The sequence below is a fragment of the Mustela lutreola genome, chromosome 4, assembly GCF_030435805.1.
Source record: "Mustela lutreola isolate mMusLut2 chromosome 4, mMusLut2.pri, whole genome shotgun sequence".
Lineage (NCBI taxonomy): Eukaryota > Metazoa > Chordata > Mammalia > Carnivora > Mustelidae > Mustela > Mustela lutreola.
In genome coordinates, this window is record NC_081293.1 from 105,294,044 (window position 1) to 105,317,260 (window position 23,217).

Genomic DNA, 23,217 nt, shown 5'->3' on the forward strand with positions numbered 1-23,217 from the left:
TGGTCGGGTTAGTCTTGATAGTTTCACTGTTTAAAATGGTTCACAGAGGGGTGCCTGGGTGACTCAGTCCCTTAAGCATCTGACTCTTGATTTTGGCTCAAGTCGTGATCTCATTGTCATGGGATCTAACCCCTACATCAGGCTCTGCGCACAGCAGGGAATCTGCTTGAGATCTTCTCTCTTCCTCTCCCTCTGTCCCTCCCCCTGCTCTATATAAATAAATAAAATCTGAAGCACACTATAGGGGTCCTGCATGTACAAGGCATTTTGTGCCTTAGGGAGAAAACACATGTGTTAGAGAAGCCCCCTGGCATGAGTTAGAGTGCAGTTGGTCATGAGTCCAGTCTTCATCAATGAATATCAAATAAAGCATCTTTGAAAAAATACAACAATATTATGTACTGATTGGTTGACCTATTTGTGACCAGAGATTCAGGATCCTCACCCTGCCTTTACCCTGGGGGCAGTGTGGTGTCCATGGAGACTTTATGGAACCTAACTGCCCCGTGTATTCAGGGCACCACCTGTGTCTTCCTGATGTCCTAAGAAAGGGAAAGGCTGGGTCTGGGAAGCAGGTTGCATGCAGGACTGTGGTCCCAGGTGGGATTGGATCAAATGGAAGCAGACACAAGCTGATAGGAGGTTACATACCCAGGGCTCTGGCTTGAGTGCATGACACGCACCATGTGAGTTCACCTCCACACCTTCCTGAGGAATCGGCTTTGTCACCTTCAGTTCTCACGTGGGCACAGGGGCTCAGAGGGTTACACTTACCTGTTTCTGTCTGGCGGCTATGGAGGAACAGGGCGGGACTTGGTTGGTGCTTGTCATGCCGGTTGGGATGGACCAGGACGAGAAGTGAGTGCTTGGGGCCCCGTTCACTGATGCAGAGGATAAGATGAGCATAGCCAGCCAATGGTAGGATGAGCATTTGGTTTGTGTGTCCAAAACCAGTGGTGTTTCCACCCATCCAGACGCGGAAGGAGGTGCTCCCACCTGGGTTCTGGGTGTTTCCATCACCGACCAGGCTGTCTGAGCAGTCAGCTTGCCGGGAACTGCCCCGGTCCAGTTGCAAGGTTGTCATAGTTGCTAACCGATGTATTTTCTCTTGCTGTGAAGGTTCTGCCTCTGAATAAGACTGGCCACCATGAACTCAGGTGAATTCCGAAGGAGAGGGAAGGAGATGGTGGATTTCGTGGCTGACTACTTGGAAGGCATTGAGGGGCGCCAGGTCTACCCCGACGTGGAGCCCGGCTACTTGCGGCCCCTGATCCCCACCTCTGCCCCCGAGGAGCCTGACACATTTGAGGACATCCTCAATGATGTTGAGAAGATAATCATGCCGGGGGTAAGTCTGGACCCCAGGCTGCGAAACAGAAGGGCTAGTGTTACGGTGGCACCTACTGGGTATCAGGCACGTCATACGTGTCATGCTACCTGTCCTCACAGCCACCTTGCTGGCGAGCCAGCTGAAGCCCAGAGAGGCTAGGTAATCAGACGAGGTCACACAGCTAGTAAGTGACGGAGCCAGGACTGTGCCCCGGATTGTGCGGGCTTCCAGGGCAGTGAGTATGCTTCTCCCCATAGATCCCCAGGTCGGGTCCCGCTCTGAGCCCGGGGTACTTGCGTGAGCCCTCATAGGAACTTCGTTTCCACCCCTAGTGGCTTGTTTCAAGTAAGTTCCTTGCTCAAAATAGAGCAAGCACCTTCCTAACATTCTTGTGTTCAGCAAGGCAAATTGCTTGCCCGGAAGACATTATTTATTTTACTTGAGAAAGGGAGGGGGCGGGGCGTTTCCCTGCTTCTCTGCAAATTCTGTCCTTGGAGGCAGACCTCTTTATCCGAAGTCATGAGTCACAGGGCCACTGACCCGGGGCAGGGCTGTTCCTCCTGACCAGTGTGCCTCTTTCAGACCAGCTGCTCACTTTCCACCTCCCACGGGTTTTCCTTGACATTTGTGCTTGGAGCAAAGTAAGGGTTTCCTGTTCTCGCCTTTGAGGTTGTGCAAACACCCTGAGCTGCTCTGCACTAAGGCCCTAAGCCCCTCCAGGGGAGGTGTGGTTAAATGTCAGGTAGTGGGTGTGGCAAAACACTCAGGGCTGGGTGGCTTGGACCACTGACATTTATTTGCTTCTCATAATCCCGAGATTAGGAATGCGAGATCAATGTGCCTGTGGATTTGGTTCCTGGTGAGGATTCTTAGCCTGGCTTGCCGACGGCCACCTGTGGGCATCCCTCTCCTCCTTGCCAAGGCCCCCAGAGGTCCCACTCCTAATGTGATTACAGTGTGTGTTAGGGCTTCCACACAGGAATTTGGGCAGCACAAGCATGTTCCATGATGGGGAATGTGGGAGACGACGGAATTTGAAGATTTCTGGTGGAGTGAGAAGGGGGCATTTAGCAGTGTCCCAGCTGCACTGGTGCGTGCACTGTCCTGAGTCCTGGGGTCCCTGGGTGGGCTGCGGGGACAGTAGGTGACCTCTCGGGGCTCCTGTCTGCAGGTGTGCAGAGTCACTATCCATCTGGAGCGTGGTGTGAGCTTCAGGTCAGAGTGAAAGCAAAGACACAGGGACCCCCAGTTGTCCTTTGCCCGGTGTCAGGGCAAGCAGGGAGGGGACAGGGTGAGGGGACCACTTCCTCCATAGAAATACGGGAATTTGTAATTCACGAAGGCATTGTCATGAACATGAAAACATTTGCATTAGATTCATTTTGTCTGCTGGACCTGAATGTTTACTTCTTTCTCCTGATTCTTCAAAGAAATTAAAGTATTTTCTGGGCCCCCGAAAGCATCTCACCAGCCCTGGTCACTGGGCCTGGCATTCCCTATGCCCCCTCAGGTCCACTGGCAGCCTCTCTTGCCTGAGCTGCCCATGCTGGGACTGTGCTGAGCTTCTAGCTCTCTCCAGACCATTCTTCCCTCCTTCTCAGTCCCCACAAGCTGTTGGCCATACCTGAACCCACCCCAGGCTGAATGCCCTGGTCCTCCCTGGTTTTCTGCCATATGTGTCCATCCCTCCACCCACTCTGTGCTCCGGGAGCACATGCTAGCGCCTGGTCCTCCCAAGGAGGGTCCCTGACCTTAGCCTGGGGTGCGGATGACCGTGGTGGCAGCAGGACTAGTCTTAAGTCTCCAGGACCACTCCCAGTTCTCGGAGAGCTCCCAGTGAGTTGCCTTCACAACCAGAGTGGTCTTTTGGGCCACATGGGGTCCAATGGACAATCAGTAACTAGTTTATGACAGAAGAAGTATTTGCATTTTTCTCCAGACTAAGAAAACGAGGAGCGTTGGCAGAACCCCTCCATCCCTAGGGGCGGAAGGTGTCTTAAAGGCTTTATTTCTTCTGTTCCCCACCTGACAGGCTGGTCAACAGCAAGAACAAATAGAACAAGCAGGCACTGCCCCTCCTCTACCTACCTTCTCCCCTCCTCCACCTTCCTCCCAGACTCTGAGATCTTCCCAGGCAGCCCCATGTTCCCAGTCCTAGATCCTCCCACCCCCAGTGGGCTGGCTGGGCTCCTGACACCCCCACTTCCCCCAACACCCCGGTGTGGCCCCACTGCTGCCGTAGCCTGGGACCCTCCAGCCAGGTGGAGACAGAGGAGAGGAGGGATATGGGGGATGATGGAGTTGCAGTTGCTCGAGGGCATGCCTTGCATAGGAGAGTGAGTCGGCGGCAGGAAGACCAGCTGAACAATTGTGAAATCAGACTTGGTTTTTTCTCTAATACAGATTTTACTTTTTTAGAGCAGTTTTAGGAAAGCCATGCTTCTACCCGGAGAGATGGTATTTCCACTTCTGTTTGCTCTCTGACGGGGGCACCTAACCAGAATTTAAAATACAGGGCAGCTTCTGGGACCTCCCCTGCCATGAGGGCCAATGGAGGGCCCCTGGGTCCTCCTCACACAGGGCGGGGCTCCCTCACACCTTGATGTCTGCACACAGGTGACCCACTGGCACAGCCCCTACTTCTTCGCCTACTTCCCCACGGCCAACTCGTACCCAGCCCTGCTTGCCGACATACTGTGTGGGGCCATCGGCTGCATCGGCTTCTCCTGGGTGAGCTCGGCAGGGGGGATCCTGGGGGATTCTGGCAAGGGTGGAACATGCTGCTGTGGGGACAGGGCTCCTGGGCTCACAGGACCTGAGCAGGTAGCTGTGGCACCTGCGCGGACAGAGAGGGTCTCAGCCTCGGAGTGAGTGTCTCATGAGGGAATTTAGAATTCAGGGAAATAGAATGAGATAAAGTCTCCTTTCTAGGAAAAGAAAGTCCAAGTCTGCATGCAGCACTTTTTTTTTAGAGGTACTTGGTATGAATTGAAATCACAACCGAGGCCTTAGACTTTCTGCAGCCCGTGCCTGGGAATCTGCATTCCTGCCAAGCATTCCAGAGGATCTGTGCATACCCTGCAGCTGCCTGGGGCTCATTCCATCTGTTGGCAGCCTGTAGAGGACCCTGCCCATCGGCCGTGTGGAGCCATGCGGGGCAGGTGACTCTGGAAATGGGACCAACTCCCGCCCCCATGCCAGCAGTCCCAGCACCACCTTATCTGGAGATAAAATGCCAGAGGAGCGGGTGGGTTCAGCTCCTCCTTCCAGCTCCCTGCTCCCAGGTCCAGTGCTGCAGGAAGGATTCCCTTCTCCCTAAATGCAGAGCTCAGAAGCCAAGCAGCAGGCCAACAGCATCAGGGATCCCAGGCCTCTTGCGTCCAGAGTGCCACCAGAGTGGCTGGTGCCTCTGAGCTGAGCGTACTCGTGCGTGATGACTCGTGCTGACCCAGGACCCAGGGCAGGGGAAGGACATGTTAGCATCTCCTTGCCCGCCCCCCCCGCCCCACCTGACTTGCTGGCTCTTCAGACGAGACTTCCTAGGGGACCAAGTCAGCTGCCCAGGAAGGGTTGGGGGAGGGTCATCCCTGGTTCCCTGCCGTGGGTCTCTGAATTGCTCTCTGTCAGGTGCCCAAAGCAGCATGAGCGTGGACCAGGTGACCTCGGTCACCTCCCTGTGTCTCTGATGATCACCCCCTTCTAAAGGACACTTTTTTCCATAAGCTACTACAGCAGATTTCATTAGCCCTGCTAGTCCAGAGCCATTCTGTCCCTCCTGGGTGACTTGGTGTCTATCCCATGGTACATGTGCTTTCTGAGGACAATCTGATTCCTCTGGAGCCTGGGCGGGCTGCTCCTTGGCTCCCCTGGCCAAGACATGAGTTCCTAACCGCAAGTGCACTTCCCACGCCTGGAGCTGATCTTGACTGGGATGGGGTAGGACCCTCCCCTGGGGCACACTAGCAGGCAGAACATTCTGCTCCACTTCCCAGCCACGTGTCACAAGCTGGTGTGCACCCTTGGGTTGGGGACAAAGGCCAACTTGCCCTCTCCCCTGTGCAATGACAGAGGAGTGCCCGAAATGGCAGAACACCATCTCCAGCTCATAAAAGGTGAGGTCAGTGGCCTGACCTGGAGGGCTCCCAGGAGATTCGGGCCACCTGGAACCCACCTCCCGGACTGCATCCAGTCTCACTGCACTCCCTTGTGACTGAAGGAGAATCCACCAGTGCGTCTTTCTAGATCTTTCTGTGTATACATGGATGCCTAGATGGGGTTGCACGTGGTGCTGGTGGAGAACAACCCAGTCCATAGGGGTTATTCTGGCCTGAACCTTCCTTCCTGGCCATTCCCCCACGAGTCCTAGTTGAAGAACACCTATCTGAAAGTCCTTTCAGCTCATTTCAGACATTTGAACAGCATCTGGGGCTGGGAGATTTTAATCTGGGGTTCAGTGGAAGAGTAAACCCTCCTGTTGCTCCCCAAATTCTGCAAGACCTGGCCCGTTGTTCTGACACCAGTGTCTAGAGATGTGTGGCAGAGAAGAGGGGGGAGAGGAGGGTCTCCCTGGGACCCAAGTCTGTGGGTGGGGGACAGGGAGGTCACTGTCCCTTCTGGGGCAGATCTGGGATCTAGGCACTGTGGGTCCCTCAGTTCTCTGAGGGTGAGAGATGTCACATGTGCTAAGCTCTCTGCAGAACACGTGCCCAGAAGGGGCCCCCGTATTGCTTTCAGAGTTGCCAGAGGGAGGGGTCCTGCTGCTGTGCCCAGTTGGGGGGAGAAGTCTCTGTTGAAGTTTCTCCCTGGGACCCCCAGATGGGAGAACATGCCATCACATTAAACCCTCCCGGGGAGGGCCTTTTGGGAAACTGACGCTGAGATTCTAAGTGACAGAGGGTACCTGTTTATGACAAGTTGACAGGCGGCTGATCCCTGTCTTCCTGCCCTGCTAGGCCGCAAGTCCGGCGTGCACAGAGCTGGAGACGGTGATGATGGACTGGCTGGGGAAGATGCTGAAGCTGCCAGAGGCATTTTTGGCCGGACAAGTGGGAGAAGGGGGTGGAGTGATCCAGGTAACACAACAGGGGAGGGGTGCCCAGCTTCCTGGGACACTGGGGCTACACACCAGGGCCACGGGGGCAATTGGGAAAAAAGAGACACTTGAGCTTTCATGGGACCTTCTGGAAAACAAGCAGTTAGGAAGCCTCTCGACCTGGGTAGGGTCCTGGCGCTGTCCACCTCTCCCTCCCCCAGGCTCCGCAGATCAAAGTCGCTCCTGAGTGATTTCCAAGCTTTAATTCATTTAATTCTATAAAAGGCTAGGAATTAGGGGCCTTTTTAACCCCACTTGACAGGCAAGGGGCCTGAGGCTCAGAGCTGTGAAGGGCCCAGCCCACAAGCCACCACCTGCTGGTAAGTTCTAGAACTGGGCTCTCAGCCCACATCTGTCTCACCACAGGGCTGTGACCGCCACCACCCAGATCACCATCCTCTGAGCGGTGAGTGCAGCTGTGACTGAGTCATTCCAAGGCTTCTAGAAAGTGCTGTATCAATGAGAACCAAGGTCATCTGACGTGGCCACCTTCTCTACACCCCGTGTCATTCTCTTCACTGGTCATGTGCTGGTGACAGCGACGACGTCCCAGGGTGTGTCAGGGATAAGTCAGGCACCAAGGACGGTCCACGTCTTTGCCACTGGGAGGCTCAGGACAAATGCCACCAAGGAGACGTGGGCTTTGTGCTCTTTTCACTTCTCAGCATGGACGATGGGCTCTGATGAACCCACCATCTTGCTTGGCATCATTTTTCTGGGATCAAGTATATGATAATGAAATTGGGTGAACACTGTTGAGTTTAAAGGCTCGGAGAATCAGTTAAGGCAGCTGTACCTCTGTCCACTGGCCAATGAAAACTCTGAAGCCTGGGTGCCTTTGTGTGCAATCACCTGCCTGGTCAAGTAGGGAGCAGGTCCAGACCAGGGCTTCTGACCTCCATGTGTCTGTTTTCTGTTACTGCTGTCACAGATTTTGGTGGCTTAAAACGGCACAGACCTGGGACACTTGGGTGGCTCAGTCGGTTAAGCCTCTGCCTTCAGTTCAGGTCATGATCTTAGGGTCTTGGGATTGAGACCTGCCTTGTGCTCCCTGCTCGGTGAAGAGTCTGCTTCTCCCTCTGCTGCTCCCTTGCTTGTGCTCTCCCTCTATCTCTCTAACAAATGAATAGAGTCTTAAAAAAAAAAGAAACAACACAAAACTATCATTTTATAACATTGTAGGCCAGGTGTCTGACACCTGGGGGCTCCAGGCGAGAATTGTTCCTTATTTTTTTTAGTTTCTGGAAGCTTCCCACAGTGCTGGACCATGGCCCCTCTTCCATCTCCAAAGCCCGCAGCATTCTGTATCTCCGGCCCCTCTTTCATAGTCACGTCTCCCTCTGACCACAGATGAGGAAGGTTCTCCACTTGCAAGTCCGGGATGATTCTTTTAATTTGATGCTTCTCAAAAATCTTACAAATACCCTGTAATCTCAGGTGTGCCCTTCATACCGACAGTGACTTTTTACTGAATGTCTTCCCTGGGCTAGGCTTATTCCTGCTGCTTTATGTGATCCTCATTCAACCTGCAAATACTTATGAGGGTTGACTGCATTATCAAGAAGTTTTCTCATAGCTGAAGGACCTAGAGCCAAGAAAGGGGGCATATCATGCCCAGAGCGCGAGCTAACTAGAGGCAGGTGACCACAAATTCCACCAGCTCAGTCCTGACTTCTTGCTTGGGTTCGTGTCCAGAGGTTCTATCTTGCAATTTTCTTTACTTTAAAGACAATTCCATTTTGCAGAGAGACCTGTAGCCCCAGCATCATTGGGGTCCTGGCATCTTTCAGCCCCTGGCGTCAAATCCCAATTCCCCCAGTTTTGCTGAAGAACACAGGCGACCATGCCTGTTTGCAGCCAGAAGCCCACCTTCCCAGCTGACCAGGCTGATCGTCTGCAGTCCGTGAGGCCCCAGACAGCACGGCTTGGTGACAGCCATGGGGCCGGAGCTGTGGGGGACACCGTGCCCCTCCAGGCTGTTGTCATAGCTTCTAGACGTCAGCACAGTGACAGGCAACAGAGTCAAACGGCAAATCATCCTCTGAGCTGGACGAACCTGCCCAGAAAATGGTCTCTTAATTGGGTTTGAAAGCTCTTGTGGAAGAAAAGCCAATTGCTCGCTGTGTGTGGGGTGACACTTAAAACAGTCAGAGGCGGAAAGGGCGGCTCTGGCCCCTGAGTCACTTGTCACCAGCATTTCCTCCTGCTTGCGTGGCAACCTTTGTCTGCTGCAGTGAAAGCTAAGATGTCATTATGCAGGCTCAGCCTGGAACAGACGCCTGCTCCCCCCTCCCTGGCAAAGCTGGTCTTCCCACAAAGGGCCGAAAAACTGCCTGGTTCCTGTTCTAGGCCTGAGCCTTTGGGCTGCTTGGGAGTCTCTGGAGCTCAGGAATTTCATTCCTTCCTTGGGCCATTGTATGTGTTCAATCACTTTTGGCTGCGTGAAGGAGGGGACTTATGTTTCAGCACCTGGACAGAGCCCAGAGACAAACCCCAGAGTGAATCAGCACAGCCATTCAAAGCCTTTCATTAGCAAGTGGATCAGGGGAGAGCAGAACTTTGGGGGTCAAGACCTCAGGCAGAGGGTGGAAGGTGGGGGGGGGGCTTCAGTCCTACGTGGGTGTTGGGGGCAGAACAAGGCAGATAGATAATTCAGCACAGCATGGAGAAGCTGTGTCTTTCAGGAAGCTTCTCATGCTTCACTTCCGATGAGAAGGAATGAGCCAGCGGATCCAGGACGCACACACTGCCGGGCTCAGGAGGAAGCCCAGAGCCCTGGAGCGGGAGGCCCAGTGCCTGCTCTCAGGGAACTCAGATTCCCTGTGAGGCCCATCTAGCCTTGCCAGCCCTGTTTCTTTAATCACGTTTGGAAACCTTTCTTCTAACACCACTTCTACAAAGATGGCCTGAAGAAACACAAAACCCACCTCACAGGCCAGATGAAGAGAGGATATCCTGTAGACTCGAGCCCATGCGTTTGAGCTTCAAAACTCTGAGTAAACCTAGATTATGTTCACACTTCACCCGTCTCCCAAAGGATATGCGTCAACTTAAAAGAATGAGTGAAAGCACCGAAATGATAAAATGGAAGAGGAAATCAGGATCCATGAAGGGAAAGGAAGAGAAAACGTTAACGGGGGAGGGTGACCTAATGATTTTCTCATATTTCTCTGCAAAAACCCCGTAAAATTGTACAGATCTGTCATACACGGCAAAAATCTACCTTCTTATATTTCTTCCTTTCTAATGTTAATACTGTTCAGCTCCTGGGCTTCTTCTAGGATTTACTTAAGATGTGGTGGTCATCACCAGTGGGAAAGAGGGGCAAGGCTATACATGTGGGGACCCCTCCCCTCACCTGGAAGGGCAGCTGGGGCTCACTTCTACCCCTGCCACTTGCTAGCTGCTCACCTGGACCAGGTTAGTTCCCTTCTTGCTGAGCATCCATTTCCCACCTGATGATGACAGACTTTAAAGACAGTTATTGTGCAAATGACATGAGAGAGCACGGCGGGTGCAGAAGCCAAGTCCTCTTTACCCACTCCCAGCCGCACATGTGCGAAGGTTGCAGCGTTCTTTTTTGTTGTTGTTGTCGTTGTTTTTAAAAATTTTATTTATTAAAAAAATTAATTTGTTTGACAGAGATAGACAGCGAGAGAGGTTAACAAGCAGGGGCAGTGGGAGAGGGAGAAGCAGACTTCCTGCCGAGCAAGGAGCCTGAGGTGGGGCTCGATCCCAGGACCCTGGGATCATGACCTGAGCCAAAGGCAGACATGAGCCTCCAAGTGCCCTGAAGACTGTAGCACTCCCTAATGCTTTGCTAGAGTTAAGGTGTTGACATTAGTTGTGTGAGTCTGCTGACTTCAAGCTTCTGAGTCTCCCAGCAAATGCACCTCATTTTACAAACAAATGCAGATGTTTCTGTCCAAGTGGTGATGAGCACAGAGCTGGGCAGCAGTGCTGGTTCTGCTCTCCTCCTCCAGCCTACACTGGGAGGACTCCCCTGGAGTCCACCAGGCATGCCTGGTGCCTTTGTATATTTCTCTGCAAAACCTCGAAAGCTTACAAATCTCTCATACTCAACAAAAATCTACATTCTTTTATTTTTTTTTTCTTTCTAATGTTAAACTGTTCAGCTCCTGGGTTTCTCCTAGGATTTACTTAAGATGTGGTGATCGTAAGCCATGGGAAAGGGAGACAAGGCTGTACATGTGGTGAACCCCGCCCCCTGCCTAGAAGGGCAACATGTGCTCCAAGTTAAGTGCCCAGAGGTGCTGACTGAGGGGTTAAGCAAAACAGACAAAGCAATGCCAAAGGCCTCTGCCTATGGCTCAGGTCATGATGCCAGGGTCCTGGGATCAAGCCCCATGTCCTGCTCCCTGCTCAGCGGGGAGCCTGCTTCTCCCTCTCCCTCTGCCTGCTGCTCCCCTGCCTGTGCTCCCTCTCTCTTTTTAGAGCGATTCTCTTAGAAGGAATCCTAACACTAAAATGGCAGTCCCAGGGGTTCCGATTTTTCCTATGTGAAGGGGAATCAGCTCTGTGGCTTCACATTCATCTTTTAAGAAAAAGAGGGACACTAGGGATGCCTGCATGTCTCAGTTGGTTAAGCGTCTGTCTTCGACTCACGTCAGGATCCCTGGGTCCTGGGATCAAGTCCCACATCGGACTCCCTACTCAGTGGGGTGTCTGCTTCTCCTTCTGACGCTCCCCACCCCTATGGTCCTCTCTTTCTCTCTCTCATTCTCTCTCAAATAAATAAATAAAAATCTTAAAAAAAAAAAAAAAGAAAGAAAAGAAAAAGAGGGATGCTAAAGACTCCCCACAGTTCTGATATTGATTCCTTCGCTGCCCCTCGAAGCTCATTTTGACCTTTTCTTCGATCCAGGGAAGCGCCAGTGAGGCCACGCTGATGGCCTTGCTGGCCGCTCGGACCAAGGTGGTGCGCCGTCTCCAGGCCGCCTCCCCGGGGCTGACGCAGGGCGCCATCATGGAGAAGCTAGTGGCCTACTCATCGGATCAGGTGAGGGGGTCAGTTGAGCATGTCGGTCCCAAAGTCCATTGAGCCTCTATGATCAGAATCTTTGTTTTGTGTCCAATCCGATCCAAACAAAACCATGCGACCTTCCCAACATTTCCACAGCAGCCGTGTTTGACATGGGTGTTTGGTGTTCTGTCAGTGTGGACAGGAGGTCATGCAGGTCCAAAGGGGGTTAACGCACCAGGGTCATGGGGGAGCGCCTGGAGGGCTTGGGATCCTGAGCCTCCTGTCGGCCATTGGGAGCCACAGTGAGATCCAGACCCCAGGACAGAGCCAGGTAGGAGACAGCAGTGGTGGGAGCCCCAAGGCAGAGAGGGGCGCCCTCGTAAGAAGGTAAGAACTGGCCTTCCTGGAGTCCTCGAGACACAGTGGATCCACCATCCCACAATGGTGCCTGTCATTGGCTTCCTTTCTCCAGACACCAGGCACTGAGTGTGGCCCCGAAGCAACCCAGGCCTCGTGGTGAGAGGAGCCCCCCAGATAGGAACCGGGTTTGCGCACTCTTTTTCAGGGTAGGCTTTGCAAGCTCTCACTGTTTGCTCACTAAACTGAAAAGCGAGATTCCACAGGACCCAAGACAACAGCAGGAGTGAGGTGCAGGGAAGTGGCGGGGGCCTGCCGCACAGGGAGCTCTCTGCAAAGCGGGGGGCTCACGGCCCCATGCATGGCGTGCACGCATGCAAGACTCTAACTGCGCTGCCTTCTTTCCAGGCGCACTCGTCGGTGGAAAGAGCCGGATTAATTGGAGGCGTGAAACTAAAAGTGATCCCTTCGGATGGCAAGTTTGCCATGCGCGCTTCCGCCCTGCAGGAGGTCCTGGAGAGAGACAAGGCCGAGGGCCTGATCCCTTTCTTTGTAAGTTAACCAGGCATGTCGGGTATGGCCCCCTGGGAGTCTCCAAGCCCCGCCTGGGCCTCTCGGGCAGAGCACTGAGTGCTTGTCCCAGGCTGTGTGGTACTTGTATGGCCAGCTGGCTGCTCCTTGAGGGAGGCTGGAGCAACACTCCATTTATTTCTCCCTCCACCTAATCCCAGAAAGACGGAAGCGGAGGGCTCAGCCCGGAGCATCCTAATAAGCCAAAAGGTCTTGTTTCTGCTCCTGTCAAAAGTGACATCCTGTGATCGCCCCTTGACACGCTGCCCGCCCGCCCGCCTCCCCGCTCCCCATGCCATGGTAGGATGCTCTGTCCTGAGGAGTGGAGGATGCACCCGTGCACCAAATTAAAAATAAAACCCAGAAGGCCTTGCCGCCTAGATCAGGATTCTGAGCAGACACTAAGACGCGTCGTCAGTAAGGGATGTGTTGCAAACAAGCAGTGACTCGTTATCGGTAAAATATCGAATTAGCCAAACAGCACCAGGTTTCTGCCCATCTGTGCACAGACAGGTATCTTCCAGGGAGGGAAGAGATACTTGGTATTACAACTTAGAGCAGCTGGACATGGGAGTTGTCATCCTGGATGTGGCCATGGCCTGGGGCTGATGTGTCACATCCATGACAAGTAAGAATGACCTTGGCACTAGCCTCATGGTGTTTAGCCTGGCTGAGCCACACGCCAGACGTACCCAGTGGTGCTGAAAATACGTTGATGCCCAGGCCCTGCCCCAGCAACTTTCACAACTTTCACCAGAATTTCTGGGGAGGGAGCCAGGCGTTAGAAGCTTTTCACAGCAAGAGTGCCTAGGTGGCTCTGTTGGTTACCTGCCTGACTCTCTTTCTTTTTTTAAATATTTTATTTATTTATTTGAGAGAGAGAGCACAAGCAGGGGGAACAGCAGAAGGAGAAGAAAAGGGAGAGGGAGAAGCAGTCTTCCCACCGAGCAAAGAGCCTGCTGTGGGGCTCCGTGTGGGGCTCCATGTGGGGCTCGATCCTAGGACCCTGAGATCATGACCTGAGCTGAAGGCAGACGCTCAACCATCTGAGCCACTCAGGTGCCCCATGAGCGTCTGACTCTTGATTTTGGCTAAGGTCATGATCTCAGGGTCCTGGGATCGAGCCTGGGTTGGGCTTTGCACTGGGTGAGGGGTCTGCTTCAGATTCTCTCTCCCTCTGCCCAGCCCCCTTCTAAAATAAAAAATAAACCTTAAAAAGAAATGGGAGCTCTACATGGGAGCTCTACATGGCAACTTCAAGACGCTCATATTCCTCCTGAACCCTTCTCGGTATCCAAGTGTTTCCCAGCTGTTAGAGCAATCTAGGTTTGGTAGACTTTTACGTCTACTTACAGATTTTTATAGACTTTTATATTACTCCTGTCCACTGTTTTTTTTTTTTTTTTAATTTAAGGTTTAATCTTTGAGACAAACTTTTTTCCCTCCAAAAAAATTGTTTCCTTCAGTTCAGATGAACTAGACCTCATTGAAAATCTAACTTGTGACTGGGGAGGGCATGGAGGGTATAATTTGATACAAAATTTGATCCTGATTTATGGAGTTGCCAGGGGAAGCAGGAGCATCACCAAATAATCACCCTGTAGAAGGATCAAGAAGATTCAGATGTAGCTCATGGGAGAAGCTGATGGCCAAGGCAGGTATCCGGTTGTGATCAAGGCTGGGCCAGCGTCACCTTAGTCACCCTGTCCTGCTTCATTTCCCTGTGCTGCATGACAGCCATATTTATTGGTACGTTTGTTTCTTGCCTCCTTCTTCCCACCAGACTGCAAGCTATGTGAAGGGAGCGTCTGTGTAATCAGCTCGTTATCCCAGCTCCTGGAACCTGCCCAACACTTAGCAGATGCTCAATAAGTATTTGTCAAATAAATAAAGATTTGGAAGGAAGACCATTCTAGTTAGAAAGAAAGGCTACCTTTAAAATTCCCATGTACAATTTCAGGAGGGTTGAAAGGGTTCTGTTTAAACGAGATAAATATTTTTAAACCCGTACTGTCAATCTTCTAAGACTCATTAGACTACCCCGCCTAGGGAAAAAGAAATATATTAAAACCCGCTTTTACAGATTTGAAGAATGAAAGCAATGGGATAGATCATATGAAATGATGGAAGGATTTCATTTCATAAAAACTTCAAAATTCATGGGACACCTGGGTGGCTGTGTCAGTTATGTGCCTGCCTTTGGCTCAGGTTGTGATCTCAGGGTCTTGGGGTCGAGTCCCACATCCGTCTCCTTGCTCAGCACGGAGTCTGCTACTCCCTCTGCCTACTGCTCCCCTGCTTGTGCTCTCGCCCTCTCTGTGTGTCAAATAAATAAATAAAATCTCTTAAAAACCCCCACAAAACTCATAAACAAAATAAAAAAGGAAAATGCTGGCAGGAAACAGAATATATAATATAAAGTAAATCTCAAAAAAAGGCTCACATCTCAATAAGCAAAAAGGCGACATCCCAGTGGGAAAACAGACAAAATACAAAAACAGTTAGTTCCATCCCAAGAAAGCAAGAACGCAAAATCAATTTCCATCTTCTAATAACCAAAGCTGTGAGGATCAGCTCTTGAGAGAGGCAAGGGATCATCTCAGCTATGGGTGTCGACATGCCCACGGGCTTCTTTTGTGTCTGGCGGGGTTTATTTCACATACTTTGAGGTTTTAGTAGTCAGTGGTGCAGGGACATTGTTTCCTTTCCTATCTACAGGTCTCTTCTCATACTCATACTTCTCATACTTGTGTCTCTTGGGGGCAGCCAGTCATTTTTGCTGGGTGGCTGTTGTTTTTTCATTTGTTTATAAATCCAACATGACATTTTTCTTGATTTTTCTTCATTTACCTAAGGGAAATTTTGATACATTTCAATGAGCATTTGCAATCTTACTATTTGTTTTCCATCTCGCCGGCCTCTCATATGGTTTTTCTAGGGTTTCTTGTCTTAGGCTACCAAATGTTTTATATTATTGTTCTATATGTTTATATGTTTTATATTATTCTGTTTTCTTCATTGTAGCTTACTAGCTTTATCTTATTATTATGCCTCCCCTCACCATTTGTGCGGTTATTGTCATACATTTTAATTCTACATATATTTAAATCCTGTGAGACGTCATTATTCTATACAACTTATATTTACTTTCATAAATCTCATATTTCTTTTTCCATTGATCTTTCTTTCCTGCATTTTCTTATTTTCATCTGGGATCATTTCTTTTTCTGTCTGAAAAACTATCGTGAGCAGTTCACACTTTGGTAAGTTGTTTCTGTTTTTGTTTTTCTGAAAATGTCTTTACTTTGCCTTTGCTTTCGAATGGTATTTTTGCTGGGTCTAGAGTTTCAGAGTGGGTGGGTTTTTTCTTTTGGCAGAGGAAATACATAAGCCCATGGAACATGGGTTGTCAGCGTCACAGTGGCTTTTAGGCACATAGTGTGGCAATGTAGCTTTTTCCCTCTGGCTGCTTGTACCATTTGCTTTTTGTCTTTTTGTCTAGGCAGTTTTACTTGGAGGCAAATCGACTGTTTCTTTGTGCTGATTCTCACTGGGTTTCACAGAAATTCCATCACAGAACTTCCAGAATCTATGATTTGTCATCTCTTTGGGGAAATCCTCAGTTTGGGGATGTTCCTTTTTTTAAAGATATATTTATTTATTTGAAAGAGGCCATGTGTGTGCACACATGCAAGCAAGGGGAGGGACAGCGGGAGAGAGAATCTCAAGCAGACTCCCACTAAGTGTGGCGCCTGATGACGGCCTCCATGTCGTGACTCTGAGATCGTGACCTGAGCCAAAAATCAAGAGTCAGACACTTAACTGACTGAGCCCCCCAGGTGCCCCACTTTGGTGAATGGGAGGGATGTAGGAGGTGGAGGTCATGAGGAGGAGGTCACAATGGGACCAGCACGAGGAAGATGGCTTTTTCCTGAGGGTAATTTGTGGTCAGGAAGGGAGTTTTAAATGGAAGAGGGACACAATCTGGTTTGCATTTTCCAACACCCTGCTGGCAACCAAGGGGCACGGGTGGGGCTGTGAAGCCTGGCGCACAGAGCTCAGTGGTTAAGCATGACTCTGGGGGTCTGTCCACTATAACACAGGCCAAAAACTGAGTGACAGTCTTCTTTGTGCACCAGTTCAACGTTACCCTATGAAAATAACAGGGCACACTTGAGTGCCATCACTGGGGCGGGGGCGGAGTGGTTTGTGGATGTCCTTTTCACCGCTTTCTTGTTGATCCTTCAACCGTGACCAGTGGTCATTAGCAATTAACCACCAACATTGGCAGGGATCGTGACTTACCGTAGAACATTCCTTACCTGAAAAAATGGAGTTCCATTGAAATCAGGCTTGACCCACAGGAGCGTCTTTGGGAGGTAAAAGCTATTCGTTGCATGTGGCGGAAAATCACGATTAATGTTAATAATCACTGGCAGATGGTGAGTGTGGCCGACGGGAGTGCGGGAGGCAAGACAAAAAGCAGAAAGTGAAACAGTCTGGCGATTAGTGGAGGATGATGATGGCAATGGGTATGGAAAGAAGGGACTGAGTTAAGAGGCATTCACGACAGAACTGATGGCCAACAAAACAGGAAGTGAGGGCAGAGCTCAGGAGCAATTCCTGAACTCTGATGGTCCTCCGTTCCCCGCCCCCCCACCCTGAGCTCGGAGATCCAGAAAGCCCAGAAACAGGAGCAGCAAGGCATGGGAGAGAGACAGTGCTGAGCTCATTCTTGCAGGAGATGAAGGTTTGCATGTCTCAATAGGGATGCCCCAGGACAGCTGAGTTCACCTGGGAGGGGAGGTCTGATCCAGACACAGGTGTGGGTCCTATCTGAGTTTGGGTGGTCCTGATATCGCTAGGAAGGCACAGGCAGCCCCCCACGGACTGGTTGGGAGTCTGGGGAAGAGACCCCAGGAGAGAACACCAACAGATGAAGTGTGTGGGGAGAGAGGAAGCGGAGGGGTGGTATAGGAGCCACACCAGAAAGCTGGGGCCACGCAGCCAGTAGGGACACGTTCTGAAGGCTGGATGCCTTGTGTGTTTTGCTAAGGGGAGGCAATTTGGGACTTCCGTAAGATTTTCTGGAGTGGCCAGGGGTGGGTGGAATTCGGATTCCACTGGGCTCCCGTTGCAATGAAGAAGGTAGGCATGGATTCATCTGTAGGTGGGATAGGGGAGGAGAGGGCAGTCATGCTGGCTGTGAAGAAATGAGCCCAAAGTGTGTCCACGGGCTCAGTAAAGACGCACAGGTGCAAGTGCTGCAGAGAAGACCCCCTCGCCATCAGGGGGAACAAACCACAGTTTGGTCTGGGAAGACTGGGCACCCAATGGACATGCCGCTATTGGAATGTTGCCCTAGAGGCCAAGATTGCAACAAATGTTTGAGGGCACTTGCAGCGTTCTGACAGAAGCCCACAGGCATGGGCCAGTCCCATGTGTCAGAGCCCAGGGAAGGCTGAGAGTTCATGCACATGTGTGCACTGGCCCTTGAACCTGTGAGGACGTGGTCTCTTTCCTCATGGGATGGTTCCTGGTGGGAAGACATGGGTTTCCCGGTCTTTGCACTATTCGGTGAGCACTGTGCACACACATGGGGCCGAGGGTGTGATTAGCACTCTGCAGGATCCGTGAAGGCTTTGGCTAAGGGATAATGCATAAGCTGTGTCCCAGAGGATACACAGGCAGCGCTCATGGGCTCAGAGACTTTCTGGTTGAAGAACAGAGTACGACAGAGGTACAGAGACAGGAGAGGTCACAGGAGGTCAAGGACATGCAATGTTTTTTTTTTTTTTTTTTTTTTTTACCTTACATGGGTCCCTCAGCCAGAGTCCTCTGAATCCAGAGAGAGAAGCCAGGCCATACCTAGGAGGGCAGCAGCTTGAACTTGGACATACTTTCTACCTGCTCAGTTGAAACTATGTATCTAGTGGTTATAGTTCTGCATAACACCTACATGCCTAATTCCGAGATGTGAACCCATAGCCTCCATTATCCTCATAAAGGAGTTGCAGGCATCTCAAAACTCCAGAAAGTAAAGGACCCCTTTGCCACAAGTTGGAACCAGGAAACATGAATCTCGGCCCCTCCCCTGACTTGTATGGGGTTGTTAACAGTCCCCCTCTCTTCCCTGCGGTGGCTTGCCGGCCCAAGAGCCGACCTAATAAGCTCAGGCCACAGACAGAGGGCAGTGCCTGAGAGGTGCTCATCAGAGCTGTGGCAAGGAAGGCAGGAGGGGCAGCTCTGCCTCCAGAAGGGGAGGAAGGGGACGTGAGTCTGGACAGCAGATGCGCCGCAGGCTCTCAGGGACAGGTCACTGGCACCTTCCCCCGCTCCCTCTCCCTGCACAAATGTGATTAGGGCCCTGCAGCGCCGCCCAAATCAGGTTAGTGTCGGCGAGTGGAGCCGGGGTGATCAGACCCTGCAGCGAGCAGGTGCTGGACTTGAAAGCGGCTTGTGAGAATTAGAACAAGCTGGTTGCAGCCATCTAGAATGCAGCTTACAGGGCCCGCTGCCCCACCAGCCGGGCACGTCCTTGCTGCCAGTCTGGTCCCACTGCCTGCCCACGCACTGGGTCAACCAGCAGGGCCGCCAGCCCGGCCCAGGGCCCTGGGTTCTTTCTTCAACTGGCAAGACAAGAGTTCATCACACTGGGGTTCACATGATGGTCTGCCCCCTGCCCCCGCCTGTCGTGTCTCCTTGACCTATCTGCAGGGTCTCACCCAGGTCAGCTGCAAAGTCTGGATCATAAACGTATCTCCAAGGGCTGTTGGGGCGGCTGAACAGAATCTGCGAAGCCCAGGCTAGGCACGGTCAGTGCTCAGAACACATCTCCACTGAGCTGCGCCCAGGATGACACAGGCAGGACTTTTGTTTTTACAGAAATGCTCCATGCTCGGTAGGCAAACATTGAGAGTGTATTTTTATGTTATGAGATCCAAAAAGCTCATCCTAAGAGACAAGTCTTTTAATATTTGGCAAACATCATTGTAGACACTCTCCCGTGCACACATCCATAGGTAGAAGATAATTTTAACAAGGGATATTTAATATACGTGTCGTCTTTAAAACATAAGTTGTTGCCTTTATTTCTATGAGAACTGGAGGAAAATCAGAGGGATTTGAAGAAATTGCTGAATAAAAGGTCATTCCCAAGAAGTTCTTAAAATGGACATAATAAATTAAAAGCCAATATTAAGATGGTTGAGTTATTCTGTAGGTTTTTTTATTTATATCCTTTTTATGCTATTCTTCTAATGAAATAGGCAAAGCATCAGGAAGAAATTGCAAATACCAGAGAGAAATTGCATACTCTCTTGGAGTCCTACTAAGTGAGTCATCTTGTCGGAGTGAAGCAACGTGGAGGTTGCTGAGGCTGACGATGGGGAGGCGTGCACAGCGGTGGGGGCCGGGGCGGAGAGCGTCGGGGACGCCGAGGTCTGGAGCATCTGGACCCGGTGGGACCTTGCAGACTGGGCATTTGTGCTGTACGTGGGAAAACGGGAGCCCAGCTAGCTGCTGGCGTGACAGGCTGCAGCCCAGGGGTTTAAGCGCTGTGTGACGGCAGTGTGCGTGTATTCATTTCTGTTTCCTGAATCTCTGTTTTCTGTATGGGTGACATCTTGGTGGCCTCACTGACCCTGGAGGGACCACTCCTCCCAGGACCAGACGATTCCTAGAGATGATAAAGGACCGTCTTTCCCCAAACCAGCCAATCCAGTGTCCACACCCCAAACCTCCTCCACCATGGGGCTCCTACACTCCAAGCAAATGGCTCCTGCCTTCCTCACCCCAGAGCCAGGGGCACTAGGGACAGTCCCCGTGCATCCCAAAGCCCATTGCAATTACTCCAACCAGCGAACCTTCATCCTGCTCGCCCTGCCTCACCTGCTGCTTCCCCTGGAAGCCCCAAGAAAGCCTCTGGGCCTGGCTGCCCCCTCTCCCTCCACCTCCTGACTCATCCTGATGCTTCTTCATGTGGCCCCCGTGTGGCACAGCAGGTCCCCTCCTCTCCCAGGGGCCATAAAACAAACTGTCTTTGTAATGGCAGCAAGTACCTAATCTGGTGACTTTGGTGTACCTGAATAACCGGAAAAAAACACACACACACACACACACACACACAACTAACTAAATAAATAAAAATGTAAAAAAATTAAAAATGGTAAAAATAATGGCAAAATATAGTAAAAAAAAATAGTAATCGAATAACCGGAAAAAACACACACACACACACACACACAACTAACTAAATAAATAAAAATGTAAAAAAATTAAAAATGGTAAAAATAATGGCAAAATATAGTAAAAAAAATAGTAATCGAATAAAATGTCAACAAAATAGTAAAAGATAATAAAAATAGTAAACAATAAAATAGAAAAAACTAAAAAGTAAAAAAAAAATAGTAAAAAAAACCCTAAAAAAGTAATTTCAAGCACTCTGCTTCTGTTCCCTGGGGACTCAACTTCCCTGGTCACACCCCATTGCTGCAGGGGTTCCTGCCAGAGTCTGGATCCTGGCCAGGATGACTCCCTGACACTGGGCAGGGGACAGCTCTGGTCCCTAGGCAGCTGCTTTCCGGCCCGGGTGACCGTGTGAGCAGAGAGCCAGGCTTGTCAGCTGAGCCCTCCACAGGGCAGGCACGATGTCGCCCTGGCGAGAGCTCTGACTTTGTCTGAGAGGCACCCTGGGGTCTCAGGGAAAACGCAGGTGGTCCTCCCTCCAGGCTCTCGAGTTTACTAGACGGCATGGGTCCCTGACCTCTTCCTCTTCATCTTTATTCTCAGGGCTCTGAGCGCTGCTGGGGTCCTCGTGGAGGAGGAAAGTTCTTGTCACGCTCTTGTCACGTTGAGGGAGAAATGTCATCACCCAAGGGCAGTGGCGTCATAACTCAGTTGGGCTTCTCAGTTTATAAACATAACACGCTTTTGGGTCACCTGGAGAGAGTCTGAATTCAGCAAATGGGTCTCAGCACCCATTCCAAGTGGGGCCAAGTGCACATTCCTAGCGACACGACGTGCAGCTTGGTTTCAGCAGCTTCGTGGGTCCAGGGAGGGGGCAGCCTCGTGTGTGGGTGCCTGTGTTATCACTGTGCTTCGAGCACCAGCGGGCCTGGTTGTGTGACCAAGTGTGCTCAACGCTGTCTGGAAACGTGCCTTTTAAACACTGTTTCCCGTGTCCCTAGGACTTTCTCATGAGTCTACTTGGAGCAGATCTCCATCTCCGGAGGACTGAAGTTCCCTTGGGAGCTGTGCTGAGGGCAGGGAAGGGCAGTAGATGAGAGCTGGGGAGCAGGACTCCTGGTCAAAGTCCTGGGGGCTCGGAGCTGCCCCCAAGGCTTTCCAGGAGTGACATGTCCTGGCGGGGGGCGGGGGATTCTGCTGTGAACTATGGATGCACACACAAAGGAGAGCTCCACACCTCCTTTGCACAGAAGCAAGGATATGGTGTGACTGTAGTTAGCATATATGCATCTGTCAGTAAATCCCAGCTGGGAGACGCCATCCAGGGGTCAAGGGCATCCTCCCTGCCCCGTCGGCACATGGGGAGTCAGTCTTGCGCATGGGCTATTTCCAACCTCACAGCCTGGTGCCCTGTGGGCAGATGGTTCTCCCGACCTGTCGTAAAGCTGCCATGCAGAGACGGCCAGGTTCAGGTCTCCGGCCAGTGGACGCTGATCAAGCACCAGCTCCAAGGCTCTGGGCCCGTCCGGGGGCAGCTGTAATGCTTGCTTACGTTACAACAGTGACCAAAACATGGTGGCCTAACAGGGGTCTGCTTTTTACTCCCTAGCTGGTGGCTACGTTGGGGACCACGTCCTGCTGCTCATTTGACAATCTCCTAGAAGTGGGTCCTATCTGTAAGTATCTGATCGGATGTTCTTCTGGAAAATGTTCTTGATATATGAAGACTTTAGTGGACCTTCTTCCTTGGGCTCTCCTTCTTCACACTACTAACAACAGGATTCAGGGTCATATTATAATATCATAATAGACTTAGATAGGATAAAGCATATTGTAATGGGATGTTCATATAATAGTAACTTCACATTCCACTGCTTTGCTAGATGCGTCCTCTATTTGCAATGGCATAAGTCTCATTAGCTTGAAATCCACAAACCCAGAAATGCGGCCTAATTGCACCACCGCTGAGCTTGCCCGAGCCAACACGCTATCGGTAAGAAGCAGCTCTTGCGTGCCGTGCAGCGTGGCCACAGTCCTCCAGGGCTCTGTCGTCCCCCCTACCCGCCCCGAGAGAACAAAGTCAGCTTGGGGAAGCCCCATGGGGCTTGTGTTTCTGTAGGACTTGATGGTTACCCATCTTTGAATGGAGCCCGGTGTGTCTTTGTCAGCCTTTCTGGAATGACTGAATGCAGTTAAGCAAATTACCCTACGTGATTAAGCAGATCCAAACCCAAGCCTTGGATTTCTCTGGAGAAGGACCAGCTTGCTGGACCTTTTGGGACCACACTCCCCTCCCTCCCTCACGGCACACGGTTAGGGTAGCCTTCTGGGGGGATGCAAAGTCAGAGAATCCCCAAGGGGAACGTGAGTAAGGACTGTGCTTCTGAAGTTGCCACCTCAGCCCACAGCTCTGACACCCACTGGGTCCGGGAAGGGTTTCTATGACAGAGACCTTCTCTTGGGCAGGGACATGGCTTCATGACCCCCTGCCCCTGTCCTTGGGGCATAGGGCACCCGCTGCCCCAGGACCACAGGGCTGGTCATCAGGGTGCTCTGGGGTCCCATGGAGGTTGTTCAGGCCCCAGACTGCACCCCTGTGGCTTGTGCTAGACAGCACACCACCCATGGGCAGCGGCGCCCCCCAACCCCGTGTGCGTCACCCCCATCTCTCCTAATGGGGATCCACCTGTGCCCATG

At 51.5% G+C, this 23,217-nt stretch overlaps 1 protein-coding gene across 2 annotated transcripts in view; it reads left to right on the forward strand.

The window, feature by feature from the left end:
• DDC (dopa decarboxylase) overlaps window positions 1-23,217 on the forward strand; it is a 77,880-nt gene that overhangs the window by 20,048 nt on the left and 34,615 nt on the right. For both annotated transcript variants that reach the window (XM_059170623.1, XM_059170622.1), the window contains 6 exons: window positions 1,120-1,348; window positions 3,947-4,060; window positions 6,283-6,402; window positions 11,308-11,442; window positions 12,172-12,315; window positions 22,130-22,196. In XM_059170623.1, coding sequence (XP_059026606.1) covers window positions 1,148-1,348; window positions 3,947-4,060; window positions 6,283-6,402; window positions 11,308-11,442; window positions 12,172-12,315; window positions 22,130-22,196 — 781 coding nt within the window. In that variant the 5' untranslated portion in view covers window positions 1,120-1,147. The remainder of the gene's footprint in view (window positions 1-1,119; window positions 1,349-3,946; window positions 4,061-6,282; window positions 6,403-11,307; window positions 11,443-12,171; window positions 12,316-22,129; window positions 22,197-23,217) is intronic.